This window comes from Cylas formicarius, unplaced genomic scaffold (assembly GCF_029955315.1).
Source record: "Cylas formicarius isolate icCylForm1 unplaced genomic scaffold, icCylForm1.1 PGA_scaffold_7__23_contigs__length_41026272, whole genome shotgun sequence".
NCBI classification, from domain to species: Eukaryota; Metazoa; Arthropoda; class Insecta; order Coleoptera; family Brentidae; genus Cylas; species Cylas formicarius.
Genome location: NW_026844352.1, coordinates 36,133,199 through 36,149,437, shown reverse-complemented (window position 1 = coordinate 36,149,437; position 16,239 = coordinate 36,133,199). Strand labels below are relative to the sequence as shown.

The 16,239-nt window shown below is 36.2% G+C and overlaps 1 protein-coding gene across 1 annotated transcript; it reads left to right on the top strand.

Annotated features, from left to right (window-relative positions):
* The first annotated feature begins 15,027 nt into the window (after positions 1–15,027).
* LOC132705138 (uncharacterized) lies at positions 15,028–16,019 on the top strand. The gene is made up of 2 exons (XM_060675572.1): positions 15,028–15,292; positions 15,817–16,019. Exons 1-2 carry the CDS (start codon positions 15,028–15,030, stop codon positions 16,017–16,019), a joined length of 468 nt encoding a protein of 155 aa, XP_060531555.1.
* Positions 16,020–16,239: the final 220 nt, after the last annotated feature.

Genomic DNA, 16,239 nt, shown 5'->3' with positions numbered 1-16,239 from the left:
CGAAAAACTAACCACTGTCTGTCAGTGCTGGTGTTTTTTTTTTCAAAAAACTTTCCACAGGCTACTGCAATACCATTTACAAAACTGGCTCGCATTCTACTGTATACCTGCTCATATATTGTTTGAGGGGCATGAACATTGTCTTGGATGCGTCGCGGTTAAGATTGTTTATTTGCTTATAGATTCTCGGATTTTTTGCAGGAATTTTAGTTTTATCTAATAAAATTTTATGTCCGGTTTCGGGATTGTGTTAACGCTCTTTCATGTTCTTTGAGCCTAGTTAATATTTTGCGCTCGGTCTCTCAAATGTATTCTATACTGTAAGCTTTTGATATCTCGAACGGAATTTTGTCTTTGACCGATCGAAGATGTTGAGAGCTTTTTTGAACAAGTGGTAAACCTGGTTTTGACGTTATATTTCTTAAGAATTTTTGATAGGCGGTCAATGATGTTTTGAATGTAAGGAAGGACAATAGCGGTAAGTGTGCGAGGAACAATTTACATTTTTCTATAGCAAAAAGTTGCCAAGTTATCGCAACCAACAAATGTTCAAATTTGGCTATAGTCGGTTGAAAGTAATCAATATGTATGGGATTCCGACCGGCTCCACTACGACGGTGAAGTGTTGGTGTACAGTGAGAAGGGCCCGACGCATCCCCTTAAAACCATTAAAGCCTTGTGCATCTACATTCAAAGTTGCTCTGTGTACGGGAGGTAATTTGACTATTTGACGGCACAGATTCGGGCAGGCCTATTACCGCAACGCTACTAATTTATGCTAAATGGCCCCGTGGCATAACCGGGTGATGTTATCTTAGTATTTAAACCACGATAAATTAGCATAATTGCCGCATGTCTGCTGTTCGCAGTCGATAACACTTAAATTTCGTGGCTGAAGGGCTACCGCAAACCACTAAAAATACAGAAATGTTTAGACATTTAAGCGCGATTAAACAAAACGAGACGAAAATGTTGTTTCTATTTCATAAGACCATTCCTATGGTCTGGAACGTGTGGATATCTGGTAACGCCTTTTTTTGTATTAGTAGATTAATAGATCTATGCTTAAAATTGCATCTAAGGATACGATGACACGCAACAAGAACCGCCAAAGGTACGTTTGGGAGACTGTGTAAATTGAACCAATAAAATAAGAGTAGAGATAAGTCCACAGATCCTTAGTTTTCTTTCAACTGTGGCCAATTGATCTTGGCAGCACAATTTTATATATGTCCTCCATCAAGTTTTTATATGTTCTTCGGATTTTCAGTGTTGCTGTCCTTTGTCCAGGCCAGGAGTGCGTTTCTTGCCGTTCCTGTCCCCGGCTAGGCCAGAGTGTCCAGGTATTTATCTCAAAATTCTTTAGATCCTCCTGGCAACTTTCTTACTATCTGTAAGTATAGTCATGTTTATTCGTTTAGATTATTTTTGAACAACATGGACAACATTTTGGACACAGTTATTTTTAAAAATAGAGAGTCGCGGTTTACGCGACACTGTGCTACTTTTTAGTGAAACTAAAGATGCCGTTAAAAAAATTATCATAACCCTCTTGCTTTTTGAGATACAGGGTGAAATAAAAAGCTATCCATTTTGGGATCACACTCACACTTGAAGAGTTTAAACAACGTTCATATGAGATTTTTTCAGTAGAATCCAACGGCGTAGTTGGTTTTTACTTTCTCTAACCGTTTTTTAGTTGTGACCTTTGACAGTTAAACATATATATTTTTTTAATTGAACACCCTTTATTTTATTTTTTACATTATTTTTTTAATTTTTCACAGAGACTTCCACAGGCTACTGTAATGCTTTTTACAAAACTTCTGCATTCCTCCTGCGGCGGTTTTTGCGGAGTCGAACTTGCTGACGTTTCGCCAATCATCCTGTTGGCTTCTTCGGAGCTTGACTGAAACTTGCTCGCATTTTACTCTGTACCTACTTATATGGCTGTTAGATTGATAAGTTGTTTATAGATCTCTCGGATTTTTCGTTGGAAGAAGAATTGATTAAAGATATTAAGCCTTCCATCAAAAAATACACTTCACCACAATTCGCGGCCTCGCTTCGTAAGGAAGTAGGTAATATAATTTTCTTTTACTGTAATCTACAGCTGCAACTCTTCGTTTAGAATACAGAAACGAAATGCAGCAGTGCATCAAAGCGGATGCCGGGTTCGGCAGCATTAACGTAAATAATGTCCCTTTAAATAAACATAATTCGAATAAAACGTGGCGGCCGTTTATTAATGTGTAACTTTCAGCGTAACCGATTCGATAACCGTTTCGAAGCATTTACAAATTGCCAAAATGGCGCTAAATAAAGTACCGCGCCAAATTTAAAGTCTAACACATTGCCTTTTACCGCGGGCGCGCGATCTATTTATTTTAATTTTATGGTCCTATTTATCTCGTTTTGTTTTCGCGCATTCGCTCGCAATGGTACCCCCAGGACGATTTATGGTCGAATCATTAGCTCGACCCGCGAATTCGTAGGGAATTACGGTTCAAGGAGACACCCGAAAGGAGATTAAAACTGTCAATTCGATGCCGTAGGGTGAGCGTAGAACGTAGAAGCGTAGAGGTAAAGAGAAAGACAACTGTCGTGAAATTGGTGTCATTTTTATTCCAAATATCATTCCACCCATGGATTTGCACATTATAATAATAAATAGTTCTGAATACATTAATTTAATTCGGTATTTGTACTTCTACCTACTTTGTTATTTAAAATGCTGCTTTTGTCACATAAAGAACACAACAAAAATTCGTTTATCTAGTACCTTTGCATTTACACAGGTTATTTCAGTGATATTTTTTCATAAAATTACTTATAATTGACTAATTTTTTTATAAATAAATGAAAGAAAAATTATAATACGTCATGTTATTTGAAAAAGCTGTCAACAAACCAAATTTTACTTGCAGCTTGTGCAGCATATCATAAAACACTGATAATACGGCCCATATAATACAAGAAGCTTCGCCAAGCATAAAAGTAGGACCAGCTACTTTGAAACTCCGCTTTATCTATTTAACTGTTAACTTTCAGTACTCCATAATGTTAATGTGGTATCATTTTAGTGCAGATTAAACCAACCACTCTGTATTATCTTTATGCACCGCTGATCGGCGTAGAGGACGAGTTCAAAGGATTTTCTATTTAGAAAGTAAAAAATTTTAATCTGTAAATGTCAACGTTACAATGCTTTGTTTAATACTCGCAATGAAAAAAATACGTACATTTCATTGACACAAAGGCCTTTTGGTACTTGCTGAAACTCACATTTTAATTTTAAAATTCCGGTCTAAAGGAAAACATTAAGATTAGTTAAATCATAATTAAATTTAGTAAAGTTAAGATATTTAGCTTTATATTTTTCAATACGATTTGTACAAAGATATAGTTTTGTTGCGGCCGATTAAATAACTGGAACCATTGCACCACTTTTCGACATTTCTATGGCGAAGCAATATTTTGAACAGTGAATTAATACATACCAGCACTGTTTTATAAATTACTTAAACTAGATGATTCTTAAATCGATTCTATATAAATAATAACAAAACAAAGGCTGAAAACTTTTTAAATTTGTGTTTGTATTTGTATTATAAATTGCATCTCTATATTTACTCATCAAACATCAAAAAATAAGATAATTTTTTCACGGTATTTCCAAGAGATTTGCTAAGTTCTAAATATAGGTTGGTTCTCAATGTTTAAATAAGTCGGATTTGCAAATCAGTTACTAATTACACTTGATTTTTTTAAATAAATATACATGGCGCGAAATTAGAGGCAATAAACTAAAAGCCCGTTTATACGGCAGCCAAATCTCCGATTTACATTTTTTCTATGAAAGCAGGTCAATCAACCAGGCAATCTTTGACAGCGCTAATCACGCACGAGCATTACCAGACGTGTGGGGTGAACTTTGTCGCGAAGTGAGATTGAGAAATAGACAACCGTTTCCTCGCGCAATTTGCAAAGTTACAGGCGAGACCGATAAATTACAGTAAAATCCAAGCGGTAATATATATCGGGACAGACTCTCCTTCATTTGCTGCATAGCGATTTTTATGTTTGCGTGAAAATAGCATTTCATGTTTATCGATAGTGTGTCAGCCATATATCTTGTTTTTTTTTGTTTATTTTTTTATTCGTGCTGGGGTTCAAAGTCTTTCTTCTTCCTTCGATATGCTCACGGGTGTGACTCTTTGGATGCTTTTCATCATCTTCATTGAAACTGTTTTAGATGCATACTTATACTGTGCAAATTATTTTTCTACGTGTACAGCTGGCGAAAAAATGGCACTCCAAAGGTTTACGTTTTTAAACCGTTATTCGTTTTTTAGGGACGAAAAGTTTTCAACTAAGAAATTAAGAAGCAATGGCTTTTATGCGTTCTGATTTCCAAAAAAAATTTTTTTTCTCTCCTTTTTGTTTTCATGCATAAATTCATCACGGAATCTGATATACAAATAAGTACCACACGTAGGTTTTTAATTTAATATTTATTTCATCAAAAAACAATATTATTAAAGTATAAATTATTATAAGGAAATAAAAGAATGTGGCGGTTTGAGTTTTACAGTAAAAAATTCTAAATTTTATTAACATAACTCGATTGAGATTATAGACCTGAAATACGTTTATTTTCAGCCTCCTCATTAACTGGTGGAACTGGAGGTGGAGTTTCTTATCTTATCTCTATTTTTTTTTTCGAGAATCGTCGTGTAGATGTCATGCGGAAATAACAATCATTCTCATGATTTTGAGGCTCACTCCAAATCATTGGCATTGAAAACGGCATGGATTTGTGACTTTCTTCAAGCCAACCTCTCAACGTTCTTGCGCAGCTATTGCAGCATACTTTTGGCAACCAACTTTTATCTCGCTCATCGATAGAAAATCCAAAATATAGCTTATAAGCTGTTTTAACCAGATCGGTCATGACATGTCGCTGTGTTTTTGGTATGTATTCCCCACAAATGTAGCAAAAACAATTTGAGGAATTTTTACAAGTCCGTGGCATTTTGTAACCTAAAATCACATAAAATTAATTTTGAAACAACTTCCAAACTTCTATTTTATATTTATTGGTTCTACTTAAAAAAAACTTTATGCAAAACTTTCCAAAATATTTGATATAAAAGGTAAACAATTAAACAAGTTTTCACTGAAGTGTTGCAATGTCACAATGAATACTGCGCATGCGCGTGTTTACTACCATAAAAATCACCTTCGGCACTTCCCTCCTTTCTCTTACAACTTTCTGAAACTCATTGTGTATGTATATTTACTTTTTGTAATGTTGACGAATGAAAAAATTGAAAAAAAAAAAAACAAAATTTTGAAATATAAAAAAAATCGTATCGAAAAATCTATACGTGATAAAAAAAATCGGCCGACGGGGATAGATTTAAAACGTTTGAATCATTATATTTATCATAAAATTTTTTAGAGGAGGATTTCATTGCCAACCAGTATTATGAAATGAAATGAAATGATATAAACTTTGACTACACATTCAATGGTGTAAAAATAAAAAAAGTAGAGCAGATTAGGGATCTTGGAATAACTATAGATGTAAAATTAAGTTTTGATATCCACATTGAGAATATAGTAAAAAAGCTTATAAAAATTTAGGTTTTATATTAAGAGTTAGCAAGGAATTTCAGGATCACAAATCGCTTATTATTCTATACAATTCCTACGTTCGATCTCACCTTGACTATGGCGGTGTGATATGGAGTCCTCAGTATCATAAATATATAGACAGAATCGAGAGAATACAAAAAAGTTTGTTTTCCATTTAAATTTTAGATTTAACCGTAACTTACTAACTCATTCGTATGAAGCTAGTCTTAATTTCTACCATATACTGAAGTTATCTGTTAGAAGAATTATCTCCAGTGCTATATTTTTGCATAATATTATTAATAGTAGGATTGACTGGCCTTTACTGTTGGAAAAACTATCCTTCAATGCCAGAGTCGTTATAACAAGAACTGCTTCATTATTTTACGTGCCTAGATTTAATACAAACTTAGGTAACAATTCCCCAATATCTCTTTTACATAGACATTACAATAATTATTTTTCGCACATTGACATCTTTGCGTTATCACTTAATTCGTTTCGAAATCAAGCAATTAGGGTTTTTCTATAAATTTATTTTAATTTTTGATTTGTTTTCCTTATTTTTTCACATTTGTTTTTTGTAATTCACGCACTTAATACACAGTGTTAGTTTTGGTTTAGTTTGGTAAGTTTGATTGTTATTATTATTATTATTTTTTTATCTTCTGCTTATCGTAGATATAGGTAGGTACCTACCTATAAGTTTTACTTTGTTAATTAAATAATGGTATAATTGTTAGTGTGTTCTTGTAAATTGTGAAGTTAGTTCTTCATGTTAGGGCACCTTTGTAATAAATAAATAAATAAATAAATAAATAAATAAATAAATTATCTATCAAACAGTGAACATAATATCTAAAGCAGTTGTATTATATTAATATGGATAATAAGTTATATAACATAAAAATGAAAACAATAAAAAATAATATATATAATTAATGAGGATTAATAATAATACCTGCGGTCACAATTACTAGGTAAACTAATAACATAATCTAAATGATCACTTTGATGTTAATTAGTTATTTTTTTAGGTTTAGCACACAGCGTTGCTACTTACTGGTTAGGTAATGGTTTTAGATTAATAGATACTACTATATACTACACCAAAGATGAACCAAATTTTAAATTAATTCAAAAGGAAACTATTAGTGTCTTATTTTTTGAGAGAACGTTAGACTAGCAATATACGGCTTTCATAACGACGTCCGTTGTTCTCATATCCAATTTTGTGTAAACTTTGTTAATATAAATTTTAAAGTTTATCCCTCCGCAAGCAGGAATTTACGCCCGTCGTAAACTGCAACTCTTGAAATTTAAAATCCTTAGCCAAGGTTAAAAAACACCGACGCGATATATTGTAACCAATAAATTGCGCTACGACTTTAGAAAATTAATTTTAGTAATCTATGAAAGTAGGCAGCAAACAAAACTAAGTTATTTTATTAAATTGTTCTGAAATACCAAGAGGCATATTTTTCAAATAGAAAATTTTTAGATTCTGAAACCAATTTGATATAAGAGGTAACTGTACCTCTTATATCAAAAAACTGCTTTCACCTATTCTATGTATGTTTTCATATATACACAGTTCCATAAAATGTCAATAATTTCGGACATAACAATGAAATTGCCCACAAAAGTTTCTGGTGATTTACTTGTATACAATAATAAAATTTATTTTATTATTAAAATTATAATCAAAACCACAATAAAATCAAAAATATTGGAACTAATATAGTGCTTATTAATTATCCAAAATTCCAAAATTTATCAAAAATTTAGTTAGTGATGTTTGAGATTATGTTGGTGTTTGTATTTTTTATAATTTGTTCTTGAAATTAAGAGACAAAAGTTATACTTATTGGAAAATATTTCTTTCTACTCCCTTATGTAAAATTAGATTATCAAACGAATCTACCCTGGTAAGTGAAGTTCGATCACAATTATATGTTACACCTCTTCATAAAAATCGATAAACGTAGTCCCCCTTCTAATGAGACTGTGAAATAACTAACAATACACCATCTATGGTCTTGACCTCATTCTGTTTTAATGCCCGTTTATATTTGGCAATGGGAATTTTGGTGCTGTTTCGAACAGTACACTGGGCGGAAATGGGCGATTTCTAGGAAGAGGTGTAACATATAATTACGATCGAACTTCACTCACCATATGTTCCACCTCTTCTATGAAATCGTAATATGTAGACTTTCAAAGGTTATATAATAAAATCTGAACTTTGTGAGTATACGAATGACTCGAATACAAATACAAAATAAATGGCTATCGAAGACAACACAAACATTCCGAAGAAATAAATTCGAAGTCGCAAATATGGCATTAATAAAAAGAGCCTGCACCTGCTGTACAAGTACGCCTATTATAAGAAGGAACAGGGCGTTGTGACCAACCTGCCGTTTTTCGAATCATATCAATCGAAATACCTTTTGGAAACGTAGAAGAGCATGTCGAGTGCTGCAAGCCATAACAATAGAAATGTCCACACCAGTCCCTGTCTTGATCCACCGGCTTATGAGGACCCTAGTTGCCCATTCTTAAATGTAATATGTAAACGAGATTCATGCCCTCTTAAATGCTTACTGATCTTCTCAATATTCAAACTGAATAGTTGAAACTACACAAACGTCCTCATATTTATCCAAAATTAAAACATGCTGAGCCTTATTTATAGCCGAAGTCTCAATTTGATTCGTTAATTTAATTTATAATCGATCTGGAAATGATTTTATGTGAGGCAAATCTATAAGGGAGCGAAACTAGTTTCACAGTTAATTGCTTTAACGACAACAAGTCTACAACCTACTTAGGTTTGCATCGTTAATTAATTCTGATCCAAAAATAAGGCTAAGTGCATTCCTGGAATCAAGGAAATCTAATCCAGGTTTACTTGAGAAGAAATAATCATCTACTCCCTTCTTTTTGTAGAACCTCCACGAAAGTTTAAATGCAGTATTATATTGCCCCAAGGTAGCGCTCCGAACAGATGATAGGAAAATACCCAGCGAATCTTCTGTATATCTATATATCTGTATAAAAGATTTCCTCAAAGGGTGAGCTCTGTAAAAATAAGAAAGTCGTTGTTCATCTGAATTTAGAAACAATAATTGGCTACACCGCATCCAATTAAAATAGATGCATTAGTTGCCTCTGGATCTGGAAACCAGGAAACAAACTTTCTGCATTTCTTATTTAGGCGAGAAGCAAACAATTCGATTTCTGAAATTTGATTGTAATTTTAGCGAAGGCATTATCTGATATCTTTTCGGCTTCAAAATTATCGGAAGAGCTTATGTGATACGCTTTAACCCATAACCCATTCTATTTACATACCAAATAGCATTTGTCTTATCAATCCCCAGGAGTATCTCGCAGTTACCCAAATGGGAGGCGAAGCCTTGGGACTCCAAAGTCCTTTGGCCAAAGAAGTAGCATCTGAGAATATCTCTAGTTTTCAACATTGTTTCCTTATAGGATACGCAGGAGTCTGTAAACTTTTTAGCCACTGTAAATTACTAGGAATAGTTATCCATTTATCGTAGTTATCGTCCTGAAAAGCTAGATATTTGATTATCTCCTAATTCTTAATGAATACCTTGTAAGAAATCGCAAGGCAAATTGAAACTATCACGCCCAGAACTCGGCGAGATTTCTTGTTTTGCATTGCTTCAAATTGCAAAACTTACTTATCAAATCAATCAATCAATCAATCACTAGATTGGAAGTTTATAAAACACTCTTCTCATAATTAATAACAAAACCCAAACGAATCAGAGTATTGCAAATGTTGCAAGTTACTTCAACATTTCTTAAACAAGAATCATAATTATTTCCAAACAGAAAAAGTCATCTAAAGAAACTATTGAGAGAAAACCCTTTGCATATAGATAAGAAACCACTGGTTTGATTAACATTGTAAAGACCCATGGGGCTGGACATAAACCTTAGGGCAACATATTAAATGGATAACAGACAGAATCAAAATAAAACGTTAAACAATTCTTTTGATGTTAAATTATTGAAACCAGAAAGTAAGTAAGCTTTCAAGTCCAGAATGGTCACAAAGAACTTTCTTCTTAAGAGAGTTTGGACTAATCTTCAATCTTCAAATTTAGAGTGACAAGTATGAATAAAAGCATTCAGTTTCTTTGAATTTAAAACTAATCTACCTGAACTGAATAAATTGATTCTTACAAGGCTCACAAACTTGAATAGCACCTATTTCTACCAGGTGTTTAACCTGTTTATAAATTGAACTAACCAAACAGGACTTGTCGGAATGAAATCTTGTATAACTGACCTGTCAATGGAATTTTATATCTGCTCATCTTAAGTAAGAAAAGATCGAAAGATGAATGCAATTACGTAATCGCCAACGGTGAAGAAAACGACGTGCCATAAAAAACAATATGTGCCACCAAACCACAAAAAGAGGTATACCATGTATGGATTATTACAGGCTAGATTTCTCTCCAATCAGAAAATTGCTTTTACTTAAATTAATAAGTTTAATCCACAGTATTAATTATCATAATTTTAACAGGTATCAAATAACACGCATATACACAGATGTGAAAATGATAATAATGGTGAATGCGCCAGTAAAAAACTAAAAAAACAGAAAGCATGCCTATGAAATCAATTTTAGGAATATTTATCGGTTGCTAAACTATTTTACAATTTTTGCAGCGATTTACCTCAAATTCATTTGGGTGTTCGTCCTAATAAATAATAATTGGTATTGCTCAATTTCACTGGCGACATCGAGGTTTTCAATCCTGATTGGTAAAATATTTAACATGAACTACGTTAAGACGGAAATTTAAATTACCAGTTGCGTTGCCTCGTGTGATAGGGATCGCAATCCCAATTTAATTAACTCAGCTAACATTGTAAACAAACGTAATTAAAGTTAAAACTTTCAAAGCCAAATCACTCTCGCGTAAAGTAAAGGAAAGCAACTTACCTATGTTGTCATGCTGTGTTGGTTTGATCCTCTTGATTCGGCATTTTCCTCGAATAGAAATCATCTTTCATTAGCGAAAATATTTTGATCGAAGTGACCGGAAGTGACCACACTCGCAACCGCCTGTAACAATGAAATCTTGTCGTGTTTTTTTTTTCTTTTTTTTTTTTTGGTTAGTTTTTTTTGGTGTTGTTTGATATTTTGATTTAATACGCTAACGCTGATATAACCCATATTTTAAGGTTGATTCAGTTGATTGTAGGTAAGCTCGTCATACCAATTATTATCTTCAAATTTCACTTTTTGTTCCCTATCATGTGGCCTCTTCTGTCCCTATCAAAATATCAAGCGCTAGTTTGTTCGGACAACCAGCTATTGGCATTTTTTTTTGTCAATACCTCCAAGAAGGTCGCCCAAGGTGAAACGTGAAACGCTTGTCTCGACAACCCTTGAAACTAGAACATTCTAGGCGGTCATGCCGATTAACATAGACAAAAAAAACAGAGCAATAGCACTAAAATTTGGTATTTGTGAGTAATTTATACTTTTCTAAAGCAGATTGTTTTGATTTTGGGATTTTGTGTTTTACAGGCCTGTTATGCAGGCGGCTTAGGTAATGATTGAGCGCTCAAGACCGTGAAGCTGAAAGGCTTATTTATAACAATTTCTTTGAAATCTTATGCTTTATATAACACCAAACTCGTACTTTTGGTGTGTCCCCTTTTTTGGAGAGTTTGTTTAATAACAATAGACTGTTGCTGTTAACTGAATTCCTAGACTTCTTTTTGTGGCTAATACTCCTCCTTTCCCGTTTCGTGATAATCAATGTTTCACTATTCGAGGAGCTATGTCCGTTGAAAAAGGGGTGGTGCCAAAATCTTTCTAATCTTGCTTATGTTTCACCACCCCTCCTCACCAACTAACTGAGTGGCGGGGACAAAAGTAGTACCTCGCAATTTTAAACGACCTTCGAGAAGTGAATCACCGAATACAATTCATAGTCTGACCACTCTCAATTTAACGCTTCGGTCAGAGTCTACTTCCCCATTATCATTTAGAGCTCTTTTTAAGATTTTTGTTAGTCCATGAAGTGCTAACAGGCTAGTTATTTCACAATATGTCATCTCTACTTTAAAGATGTGGTGCCACCTAGCCGGTACAAGGGGGACTAGGTTAATCGATTTCCTGGAAGACGTGTAACATGTAATACGTAATTATACTCCGATCTAGCGTGCGGAAAATGCCATTTTAACACGTCAGTTTCGTTTCCTAAGGATCCGGGCAACTTGGGACATTTCCGACGTTTGCAATTCTGACATCATGTCGGTATGCAATGTATTCGTATTGTTTTGCACAAATGTACCCAAAAACTAACGGTCGTTGAAAAAGTATAGTATGCAACACGCTTGGTAAACTTTTTAAATCACTCGCTCCGGGAGCAAGGCTAGTTCTTGACAGACTGCAGAGATTGGCTTGCCTCTGCATAACGGGCGCCATGAGAACGGTGCCCACGAGGGCGCTGGAGGCTCTGGTGGGGCTGCCCTCTCTGGCGGATCGGGTGCAGATGGAGGCGGCCAGGACAGCTGTGAGGCTGGCGAGCTGCGGGCTCTGGAGGGAGGGAACCTTCAATCGGGGTCCGTACGACATTTTAGAGGGCTGTCACGGGGATCGCGGGGTCATGGGCATGCCGAGTGACGTCATGATCCCCGAGATGACCTTCTTTGATAAATTGACCTTTCTCTTCCCATCAAGGGAAGATTGGAGAGAGGGCAGAGTCGGCTCCTGGGATGGACTTGTCTGGTACACGGACGGGTCCAGAATGGGAGATCTGGCCGGAGCTGGAGCGTACTGCGAGACAACGGGATCAAGCTTGTCGGTCCCTCTGGGTCAGTACTGCACTGTGTTTCAGGCGGAAATTTTCGCTTTATTGATGGCGGCCAGAGAGGTGCTTCCGCTCAACTACGGAAGCAGGAGACTCTTCTTCTGCTCGGATAGTAGGGCTGCACTCATGGCGCTGAAGTCAGTGCGTACGCGCTCCTTGTTGATAAAGGAGTGCAAAGGGGTACTGAGGAGGGCGGCTGAGGAGAGAAAGGTCACGTTGGTCTGGGTCCCGGGTCACACCGGTGTCCGGCGCAATGAGGCAGCGGACGCCTTAGCCAGGGAGGGCTCCTCGCATAGGCATATAGGGCCAGAGCCCCGCTTGGGGATCGCCCCGTGTGTGAGGCGGGGAGCTCTCGAAGCCTGGGCGAGAGACCGGGCCGCGGGGGGCTGGAGAGTTGCTCCGGGAATGAGGCAGGCGAGGCTTATGATGGATGGGCCCGCCCTTCCTCGGACCAGGGAGCTGCTTAGACTGACCAGAAGGGAGTGTAGAGCACTAACAGGGGCCTACACAGGACATTGCAGGCTTAGGAAGTAGTGTAGGTGGTGCATGGAAGGGGAGGAGATCCCGTATCATCTGCTCACCGAGTGCCCTGCCTTGACATGGGCAAGATTGGGAGTCTTCGGAACGGCCCTGATCGATCCGGACTCAGTGCACGGTATTGGGCTAAAGGAGTTGCTGACCTTCTACAGGAGGGGCGGTATTCTGGACGCCCTCTAGAGCGGCCTGGGGGCACAACGGGCCCATCTGGTGGCCTAAGTGCTTGGACGCCCGCGAGGGCGCCCCCCTTTAATACCAATACCAATACCAATACCGGTTGTTGTGCCAAATCAGCTCGTGACTCAAATGCCGTTTACCACACTTGTTGCATAATGTATTATTATTGTTCAAGACACTTAATAATCTAGTAATTTTATTTGGTGAAATGATTAACAATAATATAAAATATTATCCTTAAGTAGTAAAAAATCAAGACAAAAGCAATTAGACATTATAGTCTATCATTTTCGAATATTAGGAATGGTTTTTCATAAATATATGAATGTATTAATGTTTGGCATTTGTAATAAATACGTTGGAGTGTCAAAATAAGTTGAATTTCGAGTGTGAGTTTATTGTACTTTTCATTCCACTTTCGTGGTTTTCGTAAAAGACAATTGTCATGATTTTATATTAAAAAATAGCTCTTGTGAAAGTCTCATGTTTATTCAGTGTGATGAAACTAAATTCGAATTCTTTGGTTAACGATCTGTAAATTCTACTAGTTAGAAATCTATAACATCGTTTTCTCGAGATCTCCTTTGTCGGATGGAGGATTCAGAACTTATTAACGTTTCGCATGTACGAAAAAAAAACTGTCAATGCCGTACAATCGCTAAACCTTTTCTTTTGAGACTCTGGGAAAACCAAACGGTAGCAAATAACCGGCCTGGAAGCGGAAACCCAAACTGCATTGCCATTCGGTCAACGGACAAGTTATTTTCGTTGTTTTCGGACATAATCGATGCGTTCCGTCTGCAAAGCTGCAACGAAAACCGCTGAAAACTAACCGAAACCGTGTTTAATACGGCTGACTTAACTGAAATTCCCGAATTTGGTTTTGGGGGGGTCGCGCAAATAACGGCCGACTTTACCGCAGAAAATTGTTTACGTCGGATTCCACGTTGTACCTGTACCTGTAATAATCATCCATTTGAATTTTTTTCGGGAATTCATGTAAATAATCACCGAAATATTTAAGGATCGCTTTTTTCGTGGAAAAAAACTTTCACTTAAACGAGTATCTTCTATATCATATTGGGAGTTTAATAGAATGAAAAATTTATAGGTTAAATAGAATATTTAAAAATAAGGCTACTTTTTTAATAAATATCTTTTTTTTAAATTATTTCTGTATGAAACGGTTTAATATACTTATAAGAATTTTTTTGATCATTTCTGAAAAATATCCAATTATACACCATAGAGTGTCGGGAAGTGTCACTTTACCACGTGAGTTTCGTTTCCGGGATATTACGGGTCGTAGAAAAAGTATAGCGTACAATACGTTTAAGTCACTCGTTTATTAAGCACTCGCTCCGCTCGTGTCAAATAAACTCGTGAGTCAAATGCCGTTTACCGCACTTGTTGCATAATTTACTATTACACCACAAGTGCCTATGATGATATGACAATTCGTAGTATTTTTACTCCACAGTCATTTCGGAAACAACCATTTCGGAAAATTTTTTAAAATAATTTATTAATTCGGTTATTACTTGCTAAAACCTCCAATAACAGGAAAACCTTTAATTTTCTTAATTTTTATGGCAGATTAGTTAAAAAATATTATTTAAGACCAAAAAATTAAAGATATACCTTCAACATTAACGTGTAAATTTCAATTAATTATCTTAAACTATTCTAGAAATAATAAAAAAACAAACTGACGTTGACGTTGATTAACATTTTTCTTGCTTTATAGATTAGACTAGATTGGAGAAGTCCTGAAGCTACTGGACTACTACAACAAAAGGCTATGGTTCGAGTAGAAAACACAACGTCAGCAGAATTTAGCGTTGGAAGGGGAGTGCGCCAGGGCTGCATACTGTCGCCTCTCCTGTTTAACGTGTATTCAGAACATCTATTCAAGGAAGCATTGGATGATACAGAGGACGGACTTGTAGTAAATGGTCAAATTATAAACAACTTGAGATATGCGGATGATACCGTTCTTGTGGCCGACACTGCCGAGGGGCTTCAGAGACTTGTGGACCGAGTGGTGACTGCATGCGAAGGATACGGTATGAAGATAAACTGTAAAAAAACACAAATATTAATTATCAGTAAAAACGATATTGGAAACCTACAGTTTACTGCAAACAACGAAGCCATCAAAACAGCAGAGACAGTTACATACCTGGGCTGTACTTTGAACAAAGATTGGGACCACTCTCGAGAAATAAAGTGCCGAATCGAAAAAGCAAGAAGCACATTTAATAAAATGAGAAACATACTCTGTAACCTATCCCTCAGCGTCCGCACTAGAATAAGGGTCCTGAACTGTTATGTTCTCTCGGTCCTCCTTTATGGGACAGAAGCATGGACCCTTACCGATGCCTCGTGCAAACGTATAGATGCCTTCGAGATGTGGTGCTACCGCCGCATCCTCAGAATTTCGTGGGTACATCATGTGACAAATAAAACGGTCATTGAGCGCATCGGAGGAGAAATGGAATTCCTAGCAAACATCAAACGCAGAAAACTGGAATACTTTGGACACATTATGCGCAATGAGAAATACCACCTACTCCAATTCATCTTACAGGGGAAAATAGAGGGTCGACGATCGGCAGGACGCAGACGAATATCGTGGCTGCGGAACCTACGTGCATGGACTGGAATGACATCAACAGCCCTATTCAGATCCGCAGTAAACAAAGTAATATGGACCAACGTGATAGCCAACGTACACAGAGGACCGGCACTTTAAGAAGAGAAGAAGATAGAGTAGACGACCATTTTCTTTAACACACCGTCCAACTTTTCCTTACGTCCGATGAAGAAACTTATTCAAAAATTTTATCGCGAACTTACAGTAAAGTCTCAAATTTGGTGTTTTTTTTTACAAGCAATTCCTTTTGTGTTAATTATTATTGAACAGCGGATATGTGCACTAAGAAGAGTTTAAAAAATACCGAGTTGTTTGATTTTAAATGTTTTTTAAATTTGGTAGACTTAATTCAGGTCT

Excerpts from the sequence above, each read along its gene's own strand:
- LOC132705138 (XM_060675572.1), top strand. The coding sequence starts at position 15,028 with ATGGTTCGAGTAGAAAACACAACGTCAGCAGAATTTAGCGTTGGAAGG. Across the intron at positions 15,293-15,816 it reads GACTGCATGCGAAGGATACG|GGGAAAATAGAGGGTCGACG; the intron begins GTATGAAGATAA and ends TTCATCTTACAG.